We start from the raw sequence: 20,004 nt of genomic DNA on the forward strand, positions 1-20,004 counted from the left end.
AAATGGCTATTATAGCCCATTTCACCTCTCAAACACCCTCCTATCCTTTCATCTTTTAATTTAACCCCAAAGTTTTACAAAATATATTTTAGTCCACTTTTTACATTATAAATATCCCTTTATCCCTCACTATTTCTCACAAATTATCTACTCTCTCATCAATATTTTATAATCTCTAATTCTTGAATCTTAATTCTTGATTCTACTAATCTCAAATTCTCAATTCTCAATTAATATCATAATATTTATATGTCAATTCATTTCAATTAATAACCTAATATGTATAATTCAATTTATTTATATTATATATTATTCCTATCAAGTATTCAAGTTACAACTTACAACTTACAACTTACAATAATATTGTTGGAGGAAGCTTCAAGTGTCAAGTATTGATTATAACGATATGTTATTTACGCAGATGTTTGGTACATCCATTCCATCACTTAATTTATTAAATTTTCCTCAATTAGTTTTTGTATTATTATTAATTTTATATTGCATTTATAATTTTATTAATTTATGAGTTCTAGTAAAAAAGATTGGTAAGGAAAAAATAACAAACACTATTTCTAGTATGTTTAGTTTTACTAAAAAAAAGTAGTAAAGAAAAAAATAAAAGCAAATGTGGTGGTTCTTCTTCTAAATCAATGCATACAATTAGATTTAACACAAATGATTCTACTTATGTTGATCATACTACTTTCACTCCTCATTTTAATATAGATGCAAATACTCAAATTGATCCTGAAATTTTAGAACGACGTTATGGTAATATTAATTTTGATGAAGATGTAGAATTTGATTTGGAAGAGGATGAATTGGAGGATACACCTACACCTACCAGTCTGGCGATCGAAGCTCCAACTGAAGAAGCTAGTCAGCTCCCCCTCCCACTCTTGTACCTTCTACAAGGTAAAAGGTGAAGTATCAACGTCCTAAAACTTCTGGCAATTTATGACTTTAGAGCCTGTAAAATATATTGCTAGTTGTAATAAGTGTGAACAACCATTTGTACATAAATTAGGTGGAGGTATTGGTGGGACGGGGGGTTTAAATATACATTTCCTCTCTTGTAGACCGATCAATTATAAGGCGGCTAAAACTTTAGCTGATTAAAAAAAGAGGCAAAAATATTGATGTTGATGAATCGGTATAGGGTTCTAACGTGGTTTAAGGAACATTGGATAATTCTAACCAAGGTGGTTCAATTACACAATGTAAATAAAATAAAGAAAGAGATCGCGAAAACTTAGCTAAGATGGTTATTGTTTGTGATTTCCCTCTTTAGTTTTTCTTCACGTCCGGATTTTATTGAATATATTCGACAAACTTATAATCCTTCTTTTAAAGGTATTGTAAGAAATACTGTTAAGATGATGTTTTTTTATTTTTAAGGTGAACATTGTCAATATCTTTGCTGGTTATTTAGCATATTAGACTGTAAAGTGTCTATAATTTCTTACATGGATCGTAGTATTAATGAACATGATTATTAACTGTTATAGCATATTGACTTGATCATAACTGGAATTTTCAAAAAAAGAATCTTAAGTTATAAATAATGTGTACAGAAAAAACTGATGCTTATATAACTTCAATTGTTTTAAGTGTTTTAGATTTGTATATGCTTAGCAATAAAGTGATGAGTGTCACATTAGATAATGCCTCTAATAATACCAACGTTATTAGTATGTTAAAGATTAAATCATGTCCAGTTGGTACTAACTATTTCCAATATGAAGTTGGTCCAAAGCAACTTTTATTACAATTTTGCTAAGTTGAGGTATCCTGAATTTGTTATGTAACAAAGTTTCGCCACTAGAAAATAAAATATTGGCAAGGATAAATGCAACAGATTCTGACAAAGTTCTTAGCCCAGAAAAACCTGAAGTTTTTATTTCAGAAGAAAAGATAAATCATTGAATGTACTTATGTTGTGGTGGTTGGGGTCATGTGACTTGCACGTGGGATGAGTTCCGTTAGATTTCTAAAAAGAATTTCACGGATGAAACTTCCTAAGATTTAAAGACATTAAGAATGATTTTTGTTCACTATGCTAGTTGAAGGATGTACTTAAGTTCTAGCTATAGTTAAAGAATGTTTTCGGCCCAAAACTCAAAACATTTTTTTAATCGGTCCATAAAATATTTTTTTGTCCTGTTTTACTTGTCAAATTTTGACTTTAATTGGTATAGTGAGTTTATCATTTTATCACTATTAATTGATAGGGTTCCAAATATAATTACTCACTACATTTTTCAAAGATATTAACTTAGGGTGTGTTTGGTTTGAAGGAAAATGCTTTCCTAGAAAATGTTTATTTGGAAAACAAGTTGATTTCTAACTTATTTTCTTATTATTGTTGGTGAGTAGAAAATATTTTTTGGAAAATATGTTTTAATTTTTGGTTGGTAAATGAAAAATATTTTCCAAAAATGTCTTTTATTTTTGGCTCAAAAATATAAAATACTCTATAGGAAAATAATTTCTGACTCGATGGAGTAAAAATGAAATTTTAAAAAATTAAATAATTTTTCAAAAATATTAACAAAAAAATTGACGGTGGATTGGCGGTTGGGGGATAGCTAGGTAGGGGTAGGGGGTAGAGATGGTATAAAATTGAAAATTTTAAATTTGAAATGTTTTTCAAAAACAAATTGTTTTAAAAAAATTTGATGGTGGTAAGGGGGTATGGGGCTGGGTGTGTGTAGGGGTGGGGTGGCATAAAATGATTTTTTTTAAAATTTGAAATATTTTTGTAAAAACAATTTATTTTTTTTAAAAAATAAAAATGGGGGTGGGGTAGGGAGGGAGTGGGGTGGCGTAAAAAATAGTTTTTTTTAAAAAAATTTGAATATTTTTCAAAAAAAAATAATAGTTTTTTTGACGGGGTAGCTTGGGGGCAGGGGCTAGAAATGAGGGTGGTGTAAAAAATGAAAATGCTTTAAATTTCAAAAGAAAACTTCGACAGGGGTAGCTGGAGGATGGGGGTGTAAGAAATGAAATTTTTTTAAATTTGAATTTTTTTTTCAAAACATTTTTTTTTTGTGGAGGGAGGAGGTAGGGGTTAGATGACGTAAAACAAATCTAAAAATTTGAAATATTTTTGAGAAATAACTTTTAATTTTTTAATTTTTTTTGTTTGGGGGAAGGGGTGGGGTGGGGCTGGTTTGGGGTAGGGGTCGGGGGCTGGTTTGGGAGTAGTGGTAAAAAGATATTTGAAATTTAAAAAATAAGAAAAGTTAAAAAAAAATTAAATGTTTGTATGGGAAGGGTCGCGCACGGGGTAGGGTCTCACGACCTAAAAAATGATGTGATGACACTCGTCTTATCCCACCAAGACAAGTTATCCTAAAACTCAACCATCACGATAAAGTGCGGAAATAAAATAAAAATAGAAGTTTAATAACAATTACTAATGCGGATAGCAAGTCAGTTTAACTAAATTCCCAAAACCTGGTTGTCACGTGCACAAGCCTCTAATCTATTACACTAGAATTGAAAGAAAGAATAAGTCTCAAATGATGTCTCTAAAATAGAATAAGATCATAAATAGGAGTAAGAGGGTCCGCTGAAATGACAAACAACTATCTCACAAATCTCCCTAGGAAGGCTCGGACAAGGAGACAAAAGAGAATATCACGAAGATCCGAGCTAGTAACCTACAAAAATGTAGAAGCAAAGGGTGAGTACCAAACCACACGGTACTCAACAAGTAAACTTCGAAACACAAGCTAAGGGAATAGAATACGGGTACTCCTTACACCCCAACCGAACCTCCACAACTACAACCTGAATGAAAACCAGTCAAACCTAATAGTTCACAATTTACATAACACATAGTTCAACCACTTCACATCGACAATACAGGTCAGCAACACACAAGATCACGTTCACCAATCACAAGTTCCACATAAAGGCACTCACAAGTTCACAAATGATAAAGATATGCAATGCAATGTCAGGTATACTGATGCATGTCTGTCCTAACGATACACACTCGGTGTCTCACAGTCTGGGACCCATGGAGGACATATATGTCCATGCATCCGTCGTGGTGTGTGACACGACCCTCGATAATAAAATTTATCGCGTCGTGCGATACGTCCCTCGTATCATAATATCCGTTGCGGCGCGCGACACATCCCTCAAAATGGTACGTACATCCTCTTTAATTCTCTTATTCTTCCTCAATTCACATAACATTTGTCACAACCATGTCTCATAACCAATGCAAATGACATGTTCACACAAATAATGAGGAGATGTCCATTTTCATAACAATGCACAATTCACAACAACACAATCGTGATACAACATCAACAATGAATCAATAAGCCTTTCAAAATCATTTTCAACACATCACACACCAATACTTAATCACATTGCCTTTTATTACCCCTTTTTTATAATTAGAATTATTCAATATGGACAAGTCAACCCATCACCAAGTCTCATTACTCCCAAACACATACTACAAGGAAATACACGATTCTATACACTTAACAAGGGTTTAAAAATCCACTTGTCTCAAATAATCGAACAATTACTCCGGGACTTGAGCCTTCCTTTTTCGTTGAGCTTCCAAATCGATGCAATATATTCAAATAAATAATCACAATAAGATTTTGAAACTAACAACACCCATATTACAATATGTCTAGCTTAGACCCAAAAATTCACCCCAATCTATAATCAAGTTTCTAATCTCGATGTCAATTAACATGACAACTGTCATATTTTTCAAATTTCAAGCCTAGGGTTGAGTTCCAATTTCTCCAATATTATAAATCTAATAGTATTTATATAATACAATACACTTAATATTTAATTAAATATCTTAATATATCAAACTTAAATCTGATAATAAAATCCAAAATTAAAGTTAAATACTCCATCTGTAACTCTAACTACGAAAGGAAGCAATGAACCCAGCCGCCAACAGTGCATTGATTTACATTTCACCATCCTTACACCACTTTCCAATCATTAATCTATGATTATCCAACTAGAGGACGCTCGCCCGTAGTGCCGGTAAAATGAGAGCCCATATTTTGGCAACTTGTCCAATTCGTTCATAATTTAATGGGTGAGATGAGTGACCTTTTACATGGGTAAAATATGGATTGATATTTATATTCAACCCATAAAAATATAGGTAAAATATGGGTAAACTATGGGTAAAATATGGGTAAAATATGAATTAGCCAAATGGGTTAAGGTTCTAACTTTTATTCACTCAAAATTCATGATATCACTAAAAAAATTGTAACTTCTCTTCCTTTTTATGTTCTTTTATAGAACTAATTATTTTTCTCTATAATTGAAAACGTGAAGTATTTGACCCTCAAAAATATATATATTTTAAATGTACATTTCTTTTGTTAATTATAATTATATTTTTATATTTGTTTAATTTTATATTGGATAATAAATAATAGTGTAAAATAAGCAAATCATGTATTAGTATTGACATTGCTTAAGCCTTAAAGTGCATTATGCATGTTTTAGTCCTAAAATGAACTATTCATTTACTTTGAAATTAAAAAATAATTTTTCCCCTTGTTATTACATAAATTATTTTATATTGCAAAGTTAGGATTTTTTTTTACTTTTATGATACAATAAAACTAAATAAAGCATTTTCAACATTTTTCATCTAAAAAAAGACTAAAATATTTTCTCCATGTTGAATTCTTAAGTAGAGTACTATTTACTTATGAAAATATGGGTAAAATATGGGTAAACTAGTATTTTACCCAATCCATTTTTACCCATATCCAATATGGGCGGGTTGAATTATTACCCATTTTATAGTGACCCATTTTCAACCCGCCCAAATTTGACCAAACCCGTCCATTTGCCATCACTACTCGTCCGTGCTAGCACGGGCCTAGCAGTATAAAAGTTAGCATCGTGTATTTTTTTTCATTACCTCTGTTTAGATATTAAAATGACAGAAAAATATATATATTTGAACTTTTACAGGTGATGATAACCACTTCATAATATTTACAATTCACACTATGTAGACACAATATATATATGTATAAAAATATTTATAGTAATGTGTTTTGTTTGTGGCTTCTAATTACAAAAAAAAAAAAAAAAGAAGATAAAAATAGCTATCAAAATCAATAAAAACAGTAATTAATGTCACAACTCAAAGCATACATTTCATAACTAATTAGCATCCGCTCTTCTAACAAAGTCCTTACCGAAAGCCATTGCATGCATTTATATAGCACAAGCGACATGTAATACGGTTGTATTACATTGCCAGTGCTAATTATTCGGCAAAACTAAATATAAAAGAAACCTAGACCATGTGAGTATAAGAATTCACCGTCCAGGCATTTCATCACACATTGTGATCAAAATAAGATGTTACATCATAAGGTCTCTACAATTCATGAACCAAAATAAAAGTTTAATCTTCTTACAAGTTACAAGGAGTCCAATACATCTAAGATAGCCTTAAATTCATCTATATATACCACCATTAGACATTTGTGTAGAGCTGTGAATATGGGCTGGCCATCCCATCCAGGTTAACATATGCAGTCTTTGAAATTTAACGGGTCAGGTCGGGCTAGCCCATTTTTTGTGTGGGTTGGAAAATGATCAGCCCAGTCCACATGTACGTGGGCTACGGGCTTTGCCAGACCAATCCTCTTTTATTTAAAGAAGAATTTTTTTATAATTTTTTAAATTAAATTATAATTAAAAAATATTATCATAAATATCGACAAGACAATAATTCATGGTGTTAGTGTTACTACTTGTTAATCAAATACACAAAAAACTATGAAAATATTCCATAGGCTATGACCTATGTAGTGATTCCCTAGAAATTTTAAGGAATTTTTATTTTATGTAGTATATATTTTATAAATATAATTGTAATTAAATTGTAATATTTCAAATTTTAAATAGATTTTGAGTTTAGAATCTAGTTATTTTTAATACTCTATTTTATTTTTATTTTTTAATTAATTTTTGTTTGACCCACGGACCGGCCCTATTCATATTTCTCAAGCCCCACAAATCGACATGTTTATTCAGGCCGAGCTAAAAAGGCCTTTTCTTAAATGGGCTCCAAAAATCGTAACCCACCACTATCAAATAACAGGTTAGGCAAGGCCGGCCCAACGGGCCTAGCCCATATTGACGGCTCAACATTTGTGTATATACTACCATTAAACATTTTGTGGATTGATGACGGGCGAACATGAACGAAAAGTAAGTAAGACCTAACAGTTAAATCAAACAAAAATAAATACAAGAGACATACATATACAAAAGAAATAAATAATTCCATGAAGAAATTGTTGTTGTTCATGTGCACCTGAATTAATATAGTTAGTAGCTATAGTAACTACCAAAAGTAAGTAATTTGCGAACTTCTCTTGATTTTTGAGACATGTCATGCTGGATATGAAAATATAAAAATGAAAATTTAATTTCGCTAGAGAAGGTTGAACATGATCCTCTATTGGGTGTTCTAGAGATAATAGATCTTGATGATAGTAGTAAAAGTACTACAAATTACCATTATGATTTATCATATTTTTATATTTAAAGAAGAGGACCACACTTAAGAAGGAAGAGAAGGCAGAAAATAAGAAAAGTAAAAAAAAATTATGATGATTTAATCATATTATCAAACAAAAACAGATACCACGAAAATCCAATTTTAGGAAAATGGGAATCAAGAACAGTGAAAAATTAAACTTAGCAGCACTGAATAAAATAAATCACACAGCAAAAGAAACAAAGACAAATTTAGAAATTTGAAATATATATGGATCAAAAAATACATTCCAGGCAAAGTTCCTAAACCCAGTGGCAGATTTCTCCAATTTTTAAAGCTAAAATATTACTCTGTAAATAAAAAAGAAATATAAAACATCACAATTGAGGTTTTGATTAGGAATATGATATCTCTTGTGTTTATATATATCAATTGAATATGAAACATAAAACCGAAAATAGAGAATGATAAAAAAGAGTCGGAAGAAAACAGTGTAGAAGAAAAAAATTAAAACGGACACAAAAGGAAAGAAGATAAGTTAATGAAATAAAATGCATGATGTACCAAATTAGTGAGGTGGCCATTAAACTGCTGAGGTTAAGACACGTTAGTTTGTATAGATGAATAAATGTCAAAATTATCCTTGAATTGGAATTGAAATTCCAAGAAAGAGACATATTGATACCATTTGTTGAACTCATGCTTCTAGTAGAAATAATATTGCAATCGTTAATTAATAACTATCCATTAAAATTGTCTCCAATCTTTTAAACAACCCACATACAGCCAACATTAATAGAAGGGCAACAACTTCTACACTCAATATTGATAATCATATTAAGATGCACTTTATTCTATATATGTATAGTAGTTAACTATATAATTTTTTTTTGTAAGAGTAAATGTACTTTTGTTTGTTTACCTGCAAGAAGTGCAGTGCTTTCTTCGTAATTCGTCCGCAAAGGTGCTACCTCCCTTTTCTTTTCTTAAATAATTAGGTATTAAAAGTCACAAATCCTAGCAACTTATTTTTAATAAATATGGGTCAAGTGATATATGCTACTCATTAGTCACAAATTAAATTAATCATCTCAAATTTATCCATCAATTAATTAACTATAGTTAAACAGATAGTTCAAAATTTTCAAACCAACTTCATCGACTGATTAAAAATGACTCAAGACAACTATCGAGAGGGGTAAAACGGTAATTTTATAAAATTTGCCAAAAATATTTTTCCGATTCATTACATATATAGGGGTAGGGTAAGGAAAAATATATTGAAGGATGAAATAGAGTTTTGAAAAATATTTTCCTTAATTTTTGAAGGTTGATTTGGAAAACATTTTCCAAAATATTAAGTCAACCAAACATGGGAAAATTGGAAATATTTTCCAGAAAAATATTTTCCTACATACCAAATACACCCTTAATGTTAATAAAATAAGGATATAATAAATTTTTTTTGTCCTTTTTAGAATTGTCAAAAATTATAAGTAAAAGGAGAAATCAAATTAGGAAATATTTTACCAGTCAATAAGGAGTGTGGGAGTAATAAATAGAAAAATATTTAGCACTAAATTAAAGGCATGTTTAATTGTCTTTGTGTAGAATTAAGATAAAAGGAAAGTGATTCCGAGAAATAAGTACTACTATGTTTAATTTGTAATAACCTTCCTTTCTTCTCCTAGTTGAGCGGTGAAATTTATGGTGTTTAGTTAATCGCTCTTGCTCACCCTTTTTCCTCTTTAACATCCAAACATAAATTAATTAATCTCTTTCTCTCTTTGATTAATTAAGTAATAAGATTAAGGTGTTGGAGTGGATCTCTTGTTCAATATATAATGGAATGGCGTCCGCTTGATATGATAGTGATCTCTGCGGACGCCATTAAAAATGTAAATCTTTATTATCCTATGGATGTGTACGTAGAAGTTTCCATCTTTGGTTATGCCAAAAACAAGAAAAAGACATTTGTGGACAAAAAAGGTGGAACTAACCCAAAATGGAATTACCCCATGAAATTTACCTTGGATGAACCTTCCCTTACTAAACCTGATCTTTCCCTCTTCTTTCGCCTTAGATCAAATCGATTTTTTGGTGATAAGGATGTTGGCATTATAACCATTCCAATCCAAGAACTATTTACACATTCCAATTCTAACGATGATGGCTCTTCTGAGAGAGTTGTGGAATATCAAGTTTTCACAGCTGGGACAAGGAAACCTAAGGGTACGTTAAAGTTTGCATACAAATTTGGAAAGAAATTTGCGCATACACAACAACATATCAATGGCTATCCTGCCTTGCCGCCTGTCACGGGATATCCACCAACTCATATGCCACCTGTTTGGTGTGGTACGTCATCCACCGCGTATCAATATTCCCCTCCTGCTGCAGGTGGATACAATCGTGATCAATATCAGCAACAGCCTCCTCTGGGATATGGATATGGATACGGATATAATCCCCCGATACAACAGCAGCACCAGCACCAGCAAGTACAACAACCAAAGGGTAATAATAAGGTTGGAGTTATGGGAGTAGGGTTGGGTTTGGGTGCAGGGATAGTGGGTGGTGCTTTAGTTGGACATGCCATTTCACATTAATTAATCAACTCTCTCTAGATCTGTACATTTTTTGCTTTAATTTTGTCTCACATTTTGTTTCATATGGATCAAATATATAATGGTGTTATATGTGTATATTTTGTTTTCCAATTTTTAGCAATTAATCTTAATTGAATTGTATCATTCAGGGGCGGATTTAGGTACATTTAAGGTGTGTCACGTGACACGACTTCGTCGGAAATTTTTACGGGATATACCTATATATATATGAAGAAAAAGAAATATTAAAAGGTAAATACATTAAAAGAACACTGCTTTGTAAAAGAATGGCAGAGGTGCCACGTTCCGTGTATTCTGTCCTGAGTTCGATTCCCCGAAGGTTTTTTTTTCCCTCTTAATTTTTGCTCCTTCTTCGGGATTTTCTTTTTCTCTTTTTTTCACGTTTTTTCTCTCTCTTAATGTTTGCTCTTTTTCGTGATTTTCTTTCACGTTTTATTTTTATTTTCTCTTAATTTTTTGTTATAGTAGGTCCCCTTCATTAAAAACCTATGGACCCACTCTAATTCATTCAAAATCTAACTACTTTTTTATTTTATTTTTAGAATTAAAATAAAACTCAAAAACTTTGAGTCATTTATCGATTAGAATTATAGTTAAATAAAATAGTGTTGACTCCTTAAATCCTTATATTTGTATAAGTATATTTATGATTTGTGAGTTTCTCTACGTTCTTCTTCATCAATCAACAATCATCGTTATTCGGCATCTCAAATTTTCATATCATGTTAGTATTTTTTGCTATTCTATTTATTTTATTATGTGCTTGAATTTTTATTTTTATTTGTTCATAATAATAAATTTTTTTTTCTATTTGCTTGTTACAATAAAATAATTTAGGATTCATTAAATTGATTACAATTATCCGCAATCCTCTATTATTTGATATTCAATTAATAATTAGGTGATCCTCAATTACTAATTGGGCAGACTACATCATATTACTCTAAATTTAAAATTTAATGGAGAGATATTATTTTTAAAAAAAAATTAAAAGTTCAAAGCCAATTTATATAGAAAAGTAGTATTTAGTCGCGTTTCTAGTGAGAATATTATGTATCCCTTTCAAAATATGAAATCAATCTCATCGAGGAGAACTGTAGTAATATCTGGAATTGAGTTTTATTAATATGACTTGAGCCGTCTTTTTCTAATATAATAGTACTAGGAAACTTATCCGCGCTTCGCGCGGTTATAAAAATAATAAGATGTTAATAATTTTACTAAAATATGATATTGATAGAAGAAATATTTATAATATGTGCATATATATTATATATATCCCGATGTATAAGTGATTTCACAAATAAAAATGTTTGGTTAGTAGTTATATGACTTTCAACAAAATCATAAGTTGTTATTTTGGACCAAAAAATTTATAAACTTACAATAATAAAAGAAATCATGTAAAATATAAAACAAAGAAAATTATGGAGAGAATATAAATAAATAAATAATGGAATATCATTCTTATAATCTTAATTATTAATAAAAAGAAGAAAAAATATATGAAACTAATGCATATTTTTTCAAACTCTAATGTGACCATTTATAAAAATTCTTACACTGTCTTTATTTATAGACATTCGGATTTTTACAATAAATAATAAAAAATGAATGCAGGAATAGTCATTAACACAATTCTTTTTATTATTATTATAATAATAACAACAATAATATAAATAGAATTATAGTGAAAATAAATAAATAAACAAATAGAATTCTTGGCCAAAGAGAGGTGTCGATTTTATCTAACTCATTGTTGTTATTTTTCCTCTTATTTTTCATCATTATCTAAATAAATATTCATATTTTTAATTTTGCCTCTATCATTTATTGTAGTATCTGTTTTATATTTTAATAATTTTTTCTTCTTTTTCTCTTTTCCTTCCTCTATCCTACTTAATAGTAATTTTTTATAGTAACAAAAACACATCTTTCTTAGGATGTTAATCATAAGAAACATAAATGGTTCTTTGTATATATATATATATATTCTAATCTATCAATAATAATGTTTGAATTAGCATAAGACAAAGTTACAATAATTAATTTCCGTCTAACAAATGTACAAACAAAATGCTCTTACCTTCAAAACTTAAGAAATTACATAGAAATTACACAATGCACATACCTTCATTAGGACCTTAATCATAAGAAAATGAATTTATTTTTAAAAAAATATTAATGAATCAATGCACAATTTTTGAGCTCTTGTCAACATTCTCTCTGACTAACTGACCAACATCTAAGAGTCCTCGTTATTGAGTCTACCTTTATTATAATATCAAACCATGGAAAACATGACTTCAAATATGAAATAAAAAGAATAATCTTGAGTAGGAGTTTCATGAAATAAAAAATATGATTTTATATGGACAAAATAGATGAATCTTTAGAGAAACATAAATAATTTTTTGTACTATAATATTGTTGAACATTGGTTAGTAGTTAGTATTATTACAAACAAAGTTACAATAACTAATCTGCATCTAAAGAAAAATACAAACTTGCAATAATGAAAAATTATACAAATTCAAACTAAAGAAGTGTAGCGACCCGAACCATAGTTAATTAGGAAGAGAAAAAAGTTAGGAATTGGACCACCCAGCCTGCCAGAGCGGGCCATAGGCCGCTAGGGCGGCAATGCTCTAGCGGGATGGGCAAGACATAATGTAAATAAGGTGAAGTCTGATTTTCTCCTTTTTTCTAAAACTCCAAAAAGAAGCGAGGATCACCCTAGAAACCCTCAAAAAGCTGCTCTAAGCTTGAGAAGGAAGGAGAAAGAGATTTCTAGCGTAAGGAGGTCGATAGATCAGGAATTTCCGGTCAAATCCATCGTCCCGACATCCGAAAACCAGAATTCGAGCTACAATCCCTCTATGAATGCTTGGCGCCTAGGTAGGCTAGATTTATTAATTGAGTAGTTGTAAAACTTTTATTCACTGTGTAGAATAATGGTTATTGACTGTAGAATTCATGCGTAGGCTTTTGTGTACCGAAATGATATAACTGTACTTGTATCCTAGGTGTTACATCAGACGTATACTGTAGGAGGAAGCCTTAGTCGATGAACTAGGGCTAGGTGATGGCTTTATTTCCTAATTATAAGATTTATGTCGATTTATTGTGATATTGTATGCATGCGTGTAACTGAAGTAATAAAAGTGGAAACAAACCTAATGAGTTGATTATGAACATTGCATGCCATGAACTTGAGTACTTGACTATATGATGTGAGTATTGCATGTTATGGATGTGATTGAAATTTTGATTGTGATTATTCAATCGTTTGTCATGTACCGACACACTAACTTGCATTGGATCAGGTGTCATGTATTGACACACTAACTTGCATGGGATCGGATGTCACGTACCGACATCTATATATTGAAACGAGTGTCACGATCCAGCACACTAACAGTTTGGGCATGGGTTCCATGAGAGGACCATTGACTTATCATATATGTGTATCACTGAGAATGTGGAATTGTACATTGTTCCTGGAATGATAATTGGATTGTACGTGATGTATATATATATATAAAATGGTCGATTGCGGTGTCGTAAGTTAATTGGTATTTCTCGTAGGGAATGAATTGTGAATGGTTAGGCCAAATTCGGGATGGGATATGATAAGCGGACACCAAGGGTCTAGGTGTCACTATGTGTACCTTAGAGAGGTGGTGACGTGTATTGTTGTTGAGGATTGGGTGATACTATGTCGTCTTATTTTATAGTTAATTATTACCCAGGGAGGGGGTTCGTATTAAAATGGGTAATAGGCTTGCTAGAAAGTACAATGGAGTACTCAAGGGTTGATTGGTGATGTGGAATATGTAAGGGCGTGTCGTGGGAGGTTGACCAAGTTGGTAGTAGTTATATTCGGGATCTCCTTCGAGAGATAGAGTGGTTAAGTTATGATCATGAACAGAATGAGTAAGGGGTTAGAGTCAAGTGTACCAGTATGATTTAAGTATCCGGAAAGGGTAAGGATAGGGAAATATAAAGGTGGAGGAATGAATAGTCTTATTGCATGTTTTGTTGGTCGATTTCTTATATTATGTGGTGAGTTATCGGGTTGACCGATGATGCCTACCAGTACGTGTGGTTTGTACTGATACTACTCTTGCTATGCCTTTTTGGCATAGTCTTGTTGCAGGGTCTGTGATGTTTCGTCGGTGAAGACGAAGACAATCTCCAACAACTTCATTTTTTCCTTCCGTGTGGTGGGAGCTGCGTCATTTGTTAAATTTTGTTATACTTTATAAACTTAGAAGCTCTTGTACCTGTTTAGACTAGATCCCTGGGGTGTTAACTACTTTACAAGTCTTAACTTTGAAACGTATTAAACTCTTATCTTATAAAAATCTCCATGAAATTGTTTTATCTTAGGTTTTTTAATCGTCCGCATTGTTTTTCACTATTTGGGAATCGAGGGTTCTCCTGCTTAGGTGTTAGAGTAGGTGCCCGCATGGCCCAGTGGGTTGGGTCGTGACAAATTGGTTTCAGAGCCCAGGTTACCGGTCTCCCCATACAAGAGCAAATGTGGAGTAGACTCCTACGGATAGGTGTGTTGACGTCCACATCTAATCCTCATGAAGCTATGAAGCATTCTAGGGAGTCATTTCGTTCCTTCTTTTTTTTCGTGCAAGTTGTCGCTAGTGGTATGAGTGGAGTCAAATTGGTATCTCCCAATTCCAATTGGTATATGGCCTTAGAGGATGTCCAACGACATGGATGATTAGTAATGGTCATCTATGGATGCGAACTAACTAATACTTTGGACTTGTCTGTGAAGTGGTAGCTTGAAACTGTGAATGTTTACTTCTTATTATCGGAATTAATTGTTGGTGTGAAGAATGTGTTTTCTTGAATGCTATGATATGATTATGTGCACAATAAGTGTTTTTTTGAACCTTGTTATATGCAACATGCTAGATTAAATATTCGAAACTGTGCGATTTGTGATTGCTTAAGTTTCGTGAACTTTTTTTGGAAGGAAAGGTCATGACTAAGTTAGATGAAAGAGTCTATATAATCCACGATGTCATTCGTAAATGAAATCTGGACATGTCTTGCGATTAACTATAACCATGTGAGTGTATGGGCATATTCTAGGGATGTGCATGGTTATGGTGTTGAATTAATGTATAGGGATTGTGGAAAGTGTACCGTGGGGATTGACTCGGGGTAGACAATGACTATCCTAGCTAAAGGGATTACCCTAAAATGTCTATGTTCTAACTGGGAATCTAAGGGAAATTTAGAAAAGAGAAGAACCTCATAAAAGTTGTTGGCAGGGGTTCTGTTTTAGTCAGGGCCGCTGGGGCGGGATATTTCCCACCAAGGCGAAACCGCCAGCGTGGGAGTTTTCCCGCCAGAGCGGGACAGGGCGAGACAGAATCTCAGCCCTATCTCCCCTATTTTTGCTAGTCACTTATATAGACCCCGAATCGTATCCAAACTAATCCCTGCAATTTAACCAGTGATCATCAATAGAATAGTAAGTTATAAACCTTAGCAATTAATTGATGGTTGTATAAGATAGCAAAAACCAGCATCCATGTGCTTACAAGTATAGGAAAAACAGAAAGGGAATGAAATATTGTTCATTACAAGCCAAAGAGGGACGAAAAAACAAATCAAGATCCGTGGGACTGGGAGGCGTCGTCATCAGAATCGAGGTCCTCCGGGGGTACCAGGCCAGTCACTGGTTCGTCCATGAAAGTAAAGTGATGGAAGTCTTCTCTCTCGACTCGAGGTACCTCCTATCTGGGGGCAACGTAAGTAAAGATAATCCTCACGGCCTTCCGAATCTGGACCATCAGACGATCCCTCTCAGGACCCTTCATCTTCTCCTGGCGCAGTTCGCGGCGGAGCATCTCGACCTCAAGAGCAGTGTTGGGTGGGACTGGGGTGGTGCTAGCAAAGGAACATCCCAATCTCCTTTGGAAAGCCGCTAAATCCTCCTCCACCTAAAGTGGGGGCTGGGATCGGTTGGGAAGGGTGACGTCGCCTACACCGTCTTCCCCTTCCTCATCATCCACCTTCGTATCCACCTGATTGCTATTGGCCCTGTCCGTTCTCCTCCTTTTGCTCCTAGAGGTGGAACCCTGCCTAACTAAAAGAGGGTGAAAGGGGGGGATCCATAGGAAGTACCTCGTCCGTTTCCAAGAGTGGCACTCTCTCCCTCTTGCACAATGTAGTCACCAGCCCCGGCAGGAAGAACGCCTTCTTGTTGCCCCTATAGAACACCTTCCACTCAGAAATGATCTGCGCGCCCACGATCAGATCAATACCCTATATAGCGCAGGACACCACTAAAGCTCGAGGAAATGTCACGTCGATACGGTTGCCCGACGGGTGGATCCTTCTAGTAACCAAGTGCAACTATCTCTTAGCATCCAGTGACCATTTAGCACTGGTGATGCCCTCCGTAGTGGCCCAATAGACCTGGTCCTGACGCGCAGGCTCGATGAGTGTGTCCTTCAGCCAGCCAAAAATCAATCTCCCTCAGCTTGGCCTGGTACTCGGTGTTGGGAACATTCGACACCTCAAACACATCATTTATGTAGGAAGCATTTGGGGGGATGTCAACTCCCCGGATGAGGATGATAGGATGAGGATCATCCCAGTGAACGGTAGGGAGAATATCATAGAACTCCCTCACCAAAGTGGAACGCGTATCAGGGGGACCCTCTGTCAATTGGGGACAACCAAACTCCATGAGACGGCTATAAAAGGCAGGCGCTTTCCCCTTTAAACCTTGCAAAATAAAACCTTTCTCGCAGCAAAATTTGTAGTTTCGGTAGTCGTGATACCTTTCCCGACTGGTAGCATCGAGAAACCGAATGAAGGTTAGATTCTCCTCGTTAACACCAACCATTTAGAGAAGTCCTGCAAAAATTAGGAGGGTATATACATTAGAACTCGATGGGATTAGACAATATCTAGTGTAAGGCAAAAAAGAAATTTTCTAGCCTTAAAGGGAAACAGACTACTGTTTCCTCAAGTCCCGCCACAGCAGCCGAAATCCCGCCACAGTGGGATGATTGAGTCCGCTACAGTGAAATGAAGACCGCCAGAGCGGCATTTATCTGGGACGAACTCCAGGCGCGATTATGGCGCCTCTTCGTCCCAAAATTCTCGTTTTCAACAGAATTTCAGCAAATCAAAGTTTATTAAGTACCCTAGGACCTAAATATGCAATTGTATTAACAAAATAACCCCTAAATAGTGCCCAAATTCAAGTTTTACACTAAGGAACTATTCAACTTCCCCCACCCATTTTGGCACCGATTCGATCGTATGTTTACGAAATCCTTACTCCCAGGACGTTGTGGAGACGTTGGGGACGTAAGGGAAGTGTTCATGCTACGTTTGTCAATCAACTAGCAACCTAAGTTCATTTTTGAATAACTACCCAAAAACCATTTAAATTCAATCAGTTAGTTGTCATGCAATCGTAGTTAAGTAAGTATTGAAGTAAAAAGCGTAAGGAACAAGAACATTACCTTGGAATTGATGTTCGGAGCGAAGTGTTTGAGAGGATTTTGAGAGTTTTAATTTTGAATGAGAAAGGGAGGAAATAGGGAAACCATTCTCCTTCCTCCCCCCCTCTTTACTGTTTCTGATCTCCCGCTACAGTGGGAGATTTCTCGCCATAGCAGCCCCACCTCAGCGGGAAAGTTGCCGCTCTGGCTGGGTTAGGCTGTGTAAATTTGGACGTAATTATTTTTCGTGCATTGTGACATTTCCCTAAACGGTCATTTTATTATAGACCCTTTTGTGTTTCAATCTGAAAAGTCACCATTCTTCGTGGCTTCGTAACGGGCCGATTCGTTAGCCTAGAAGTACTCCAAAGGGGCGCAGGTTTATCCCTTCGCTAGTCATTTGGGGATGAACAAGGGGTAAATTGGTATCTATTGTAACTACCCGAACTGTCGTTAATTAGGAAACGAAGGAAAACTGGACCACCCAGCCTTCTAGAGCGGGCCATACGCCGCTAGGGTGGAAGCACTCTAGCGGGATAAGTTGGCGCCAAAGCGGGATGGGAGAGACAAAATGTAAATAACGCGAAGTTTGACTTTCTCCATTTTCCTAAAACACCAAAAAGAGGTAAGGATCACCCTAGAAAACCTTAAAAAGCTGCTCTAATCTTAGGAAGGAAGGAGAAAGATATTTCTAGCATAAGGAGGTCGATAGATCACAGATTTCCAGTCAAATCCACCATCTCGACATCCGTAAACCAGAATTCGAGCTACAATCCCTCTACGAATGCTTGGCGCCCAAGTAGGATAGGTTTATTAATTGAGTAGTTGTAAATCTTTTATTCACTGTGTAGTATAATGGTAATTGACGGTAGAATTCATGCATAGGCTTTTGTGCACCGAAACGAGATGACTCTACTTGTATCCTAGGTGTTACATAAGACGTATACCGTAGGAGGAAGCCTTAGTCGATGAACTAGGGCAGGTCGATGGTTTGATTTCCTATTTGTGAGATTTATGTCAATTTATTGTGATATTGTATGCATGCGTGTAAGTGAAGTAATAAGAATGGAAACGAACCTAATGTGTTGACTATGAACAATGCATGCCATGAACTTGAGTACTTGACTATAGGATGTGAGTATTGTATGGTATGAATGTGATTGTAATTATGATTGTGATTATTGGATCGGGTGTCACGTACTGACACACTAACTTGCATTGGATCGGGTGTCACATACCGACACACTAACTTGCATGGGATCGGATGTCACTACCGACATGTATATATTGGAACGAGTGTCACGATCCGGCACACTAACAGTTTGGGTATGGGTTCCATGAGAGGACCATTGACTTCTCATATATGTGTATCATTGAGAATGTGGAATTGTACATTGTTCCTAGAATGATAATAGGATTGTATGTGATGTGTATATATATGTATATAATGGTGGATTGCGGTATCATAAGTTAATTGGTATATCTCGTAGGGAATGGATTGTGAATGGTTAGGCCCAACTCGGGATGGGATATGATAAGTGGAGACATATGGTCTAGGTGTTACTATGTTTTCCTTAGAGAGGTGGTGACTTGTATTGTTGATGAGGATTGGGTGATATTATGTCGTCTTAGTTTATAGTTAATTATTACTCTGGGAGGGGGTTCATATTGAAACGGTTAATAGGCTTGCTAGAAAGTACTATGGAGCCAAGGGTTGAGTGATGATGTGGAAGACGTAAGGGCGTGTCGTGGGAGGTTAACCGGGTTGGTAGTAGTTATATTTAGGATCTCCTTCGAGAGTCAAAATGGTTAAATGATGATCAAGAATGGAACGAGTAAGGGGTTAGAGTCAAGTGTACTAGTATGATTTAAGTATCCGAAAAGGGTAAGGACAGGGAAATATAAAGGTGGAGGAATGAATAGTCTTATTGCATGTTTTGCTGGTCAATTTCTTATATTATGTTGTGGGTAATCGGGTTGACCGATGATTCCTCCAAGTACGTGTGGTTTGTACTGATACTACTCTTGCTATGCCTTTTTGGCATAGTCTGGTTGCAGGGTCACTGATGTTTCGTAGGTGAAGACGAAGACAATCTTCATCAGCTTCTATTTTTCCTTCCGTGTGGTGGGAGCTGCGTCGTTTGTTAAATTTTGTTATACTTTATAATCTTAGAAGCTCTTGTACATGTTTAGACTAGATCCATTGGGTGTTTACTACTTTACAAGTCTTAAGTTTGAAACATTTTAAACTCTTATCTTATAAAAATCTCCATGAAATTGTTTTATCATAGTTTTCTTAATCTTCCGCATTGTTTTTCACTGTTTGGGAATCGAGGGTTCTCCA

General features: G+C 34.4%; 1 protein-coding gene across 1 annotated transcript; it reads left to right on the forward strand.

The window, feature by feature from the left end:
* The first annotated feature begins 9,311 nt into the window (after positions 1–9,311).
* Positions 9,312–10,186, forward strand: LOC102600653 (protein SRC2 homolog). The gene has a single exon (XM_006343460.2). The coding sequence runs from the start codon at positions 9,382–9,384 to the stop codon at positions 10,144–10,146; it is 765 nt and encodes a 254-aa protein (XP_006343522.1). The 5' UTR covers positions 9,312–9,381; the 3' UTR covers positions 10,147–10,186.
* The last annotated feature ends 9,818 nt before the right edge of the window (positions 10,187–20,004 follow it).

Source organism: Solanum tuberosum, unplaced genomic scaffold (genome assembly GCF_000226075.1).
Source record: "Solanum tuberosum cultivar DM 1-3 516 R44 unplaced genomic scaffold, SolTub_3.0 scf00045, whole genome shotgun sequence".
In the NCBI taxonomy this organism is placed as follows: domain Eukaryota; kingdom Viridiplantae; phylum Streptophyta; class Magnoliopsida; order Solanales; family Solanaceae; genus Solanum; species Solanum tuberosum.

Bases quoted from the DNA above. Each gene is read 5' to 3' on its own strand.
- LOC102600653 (XM_006343460.2), top strand. From the start codon at position 9,382: ATGGAATGGCGTCCGCTTGATATGATAGTGATCTCTGCGGACGCCATT.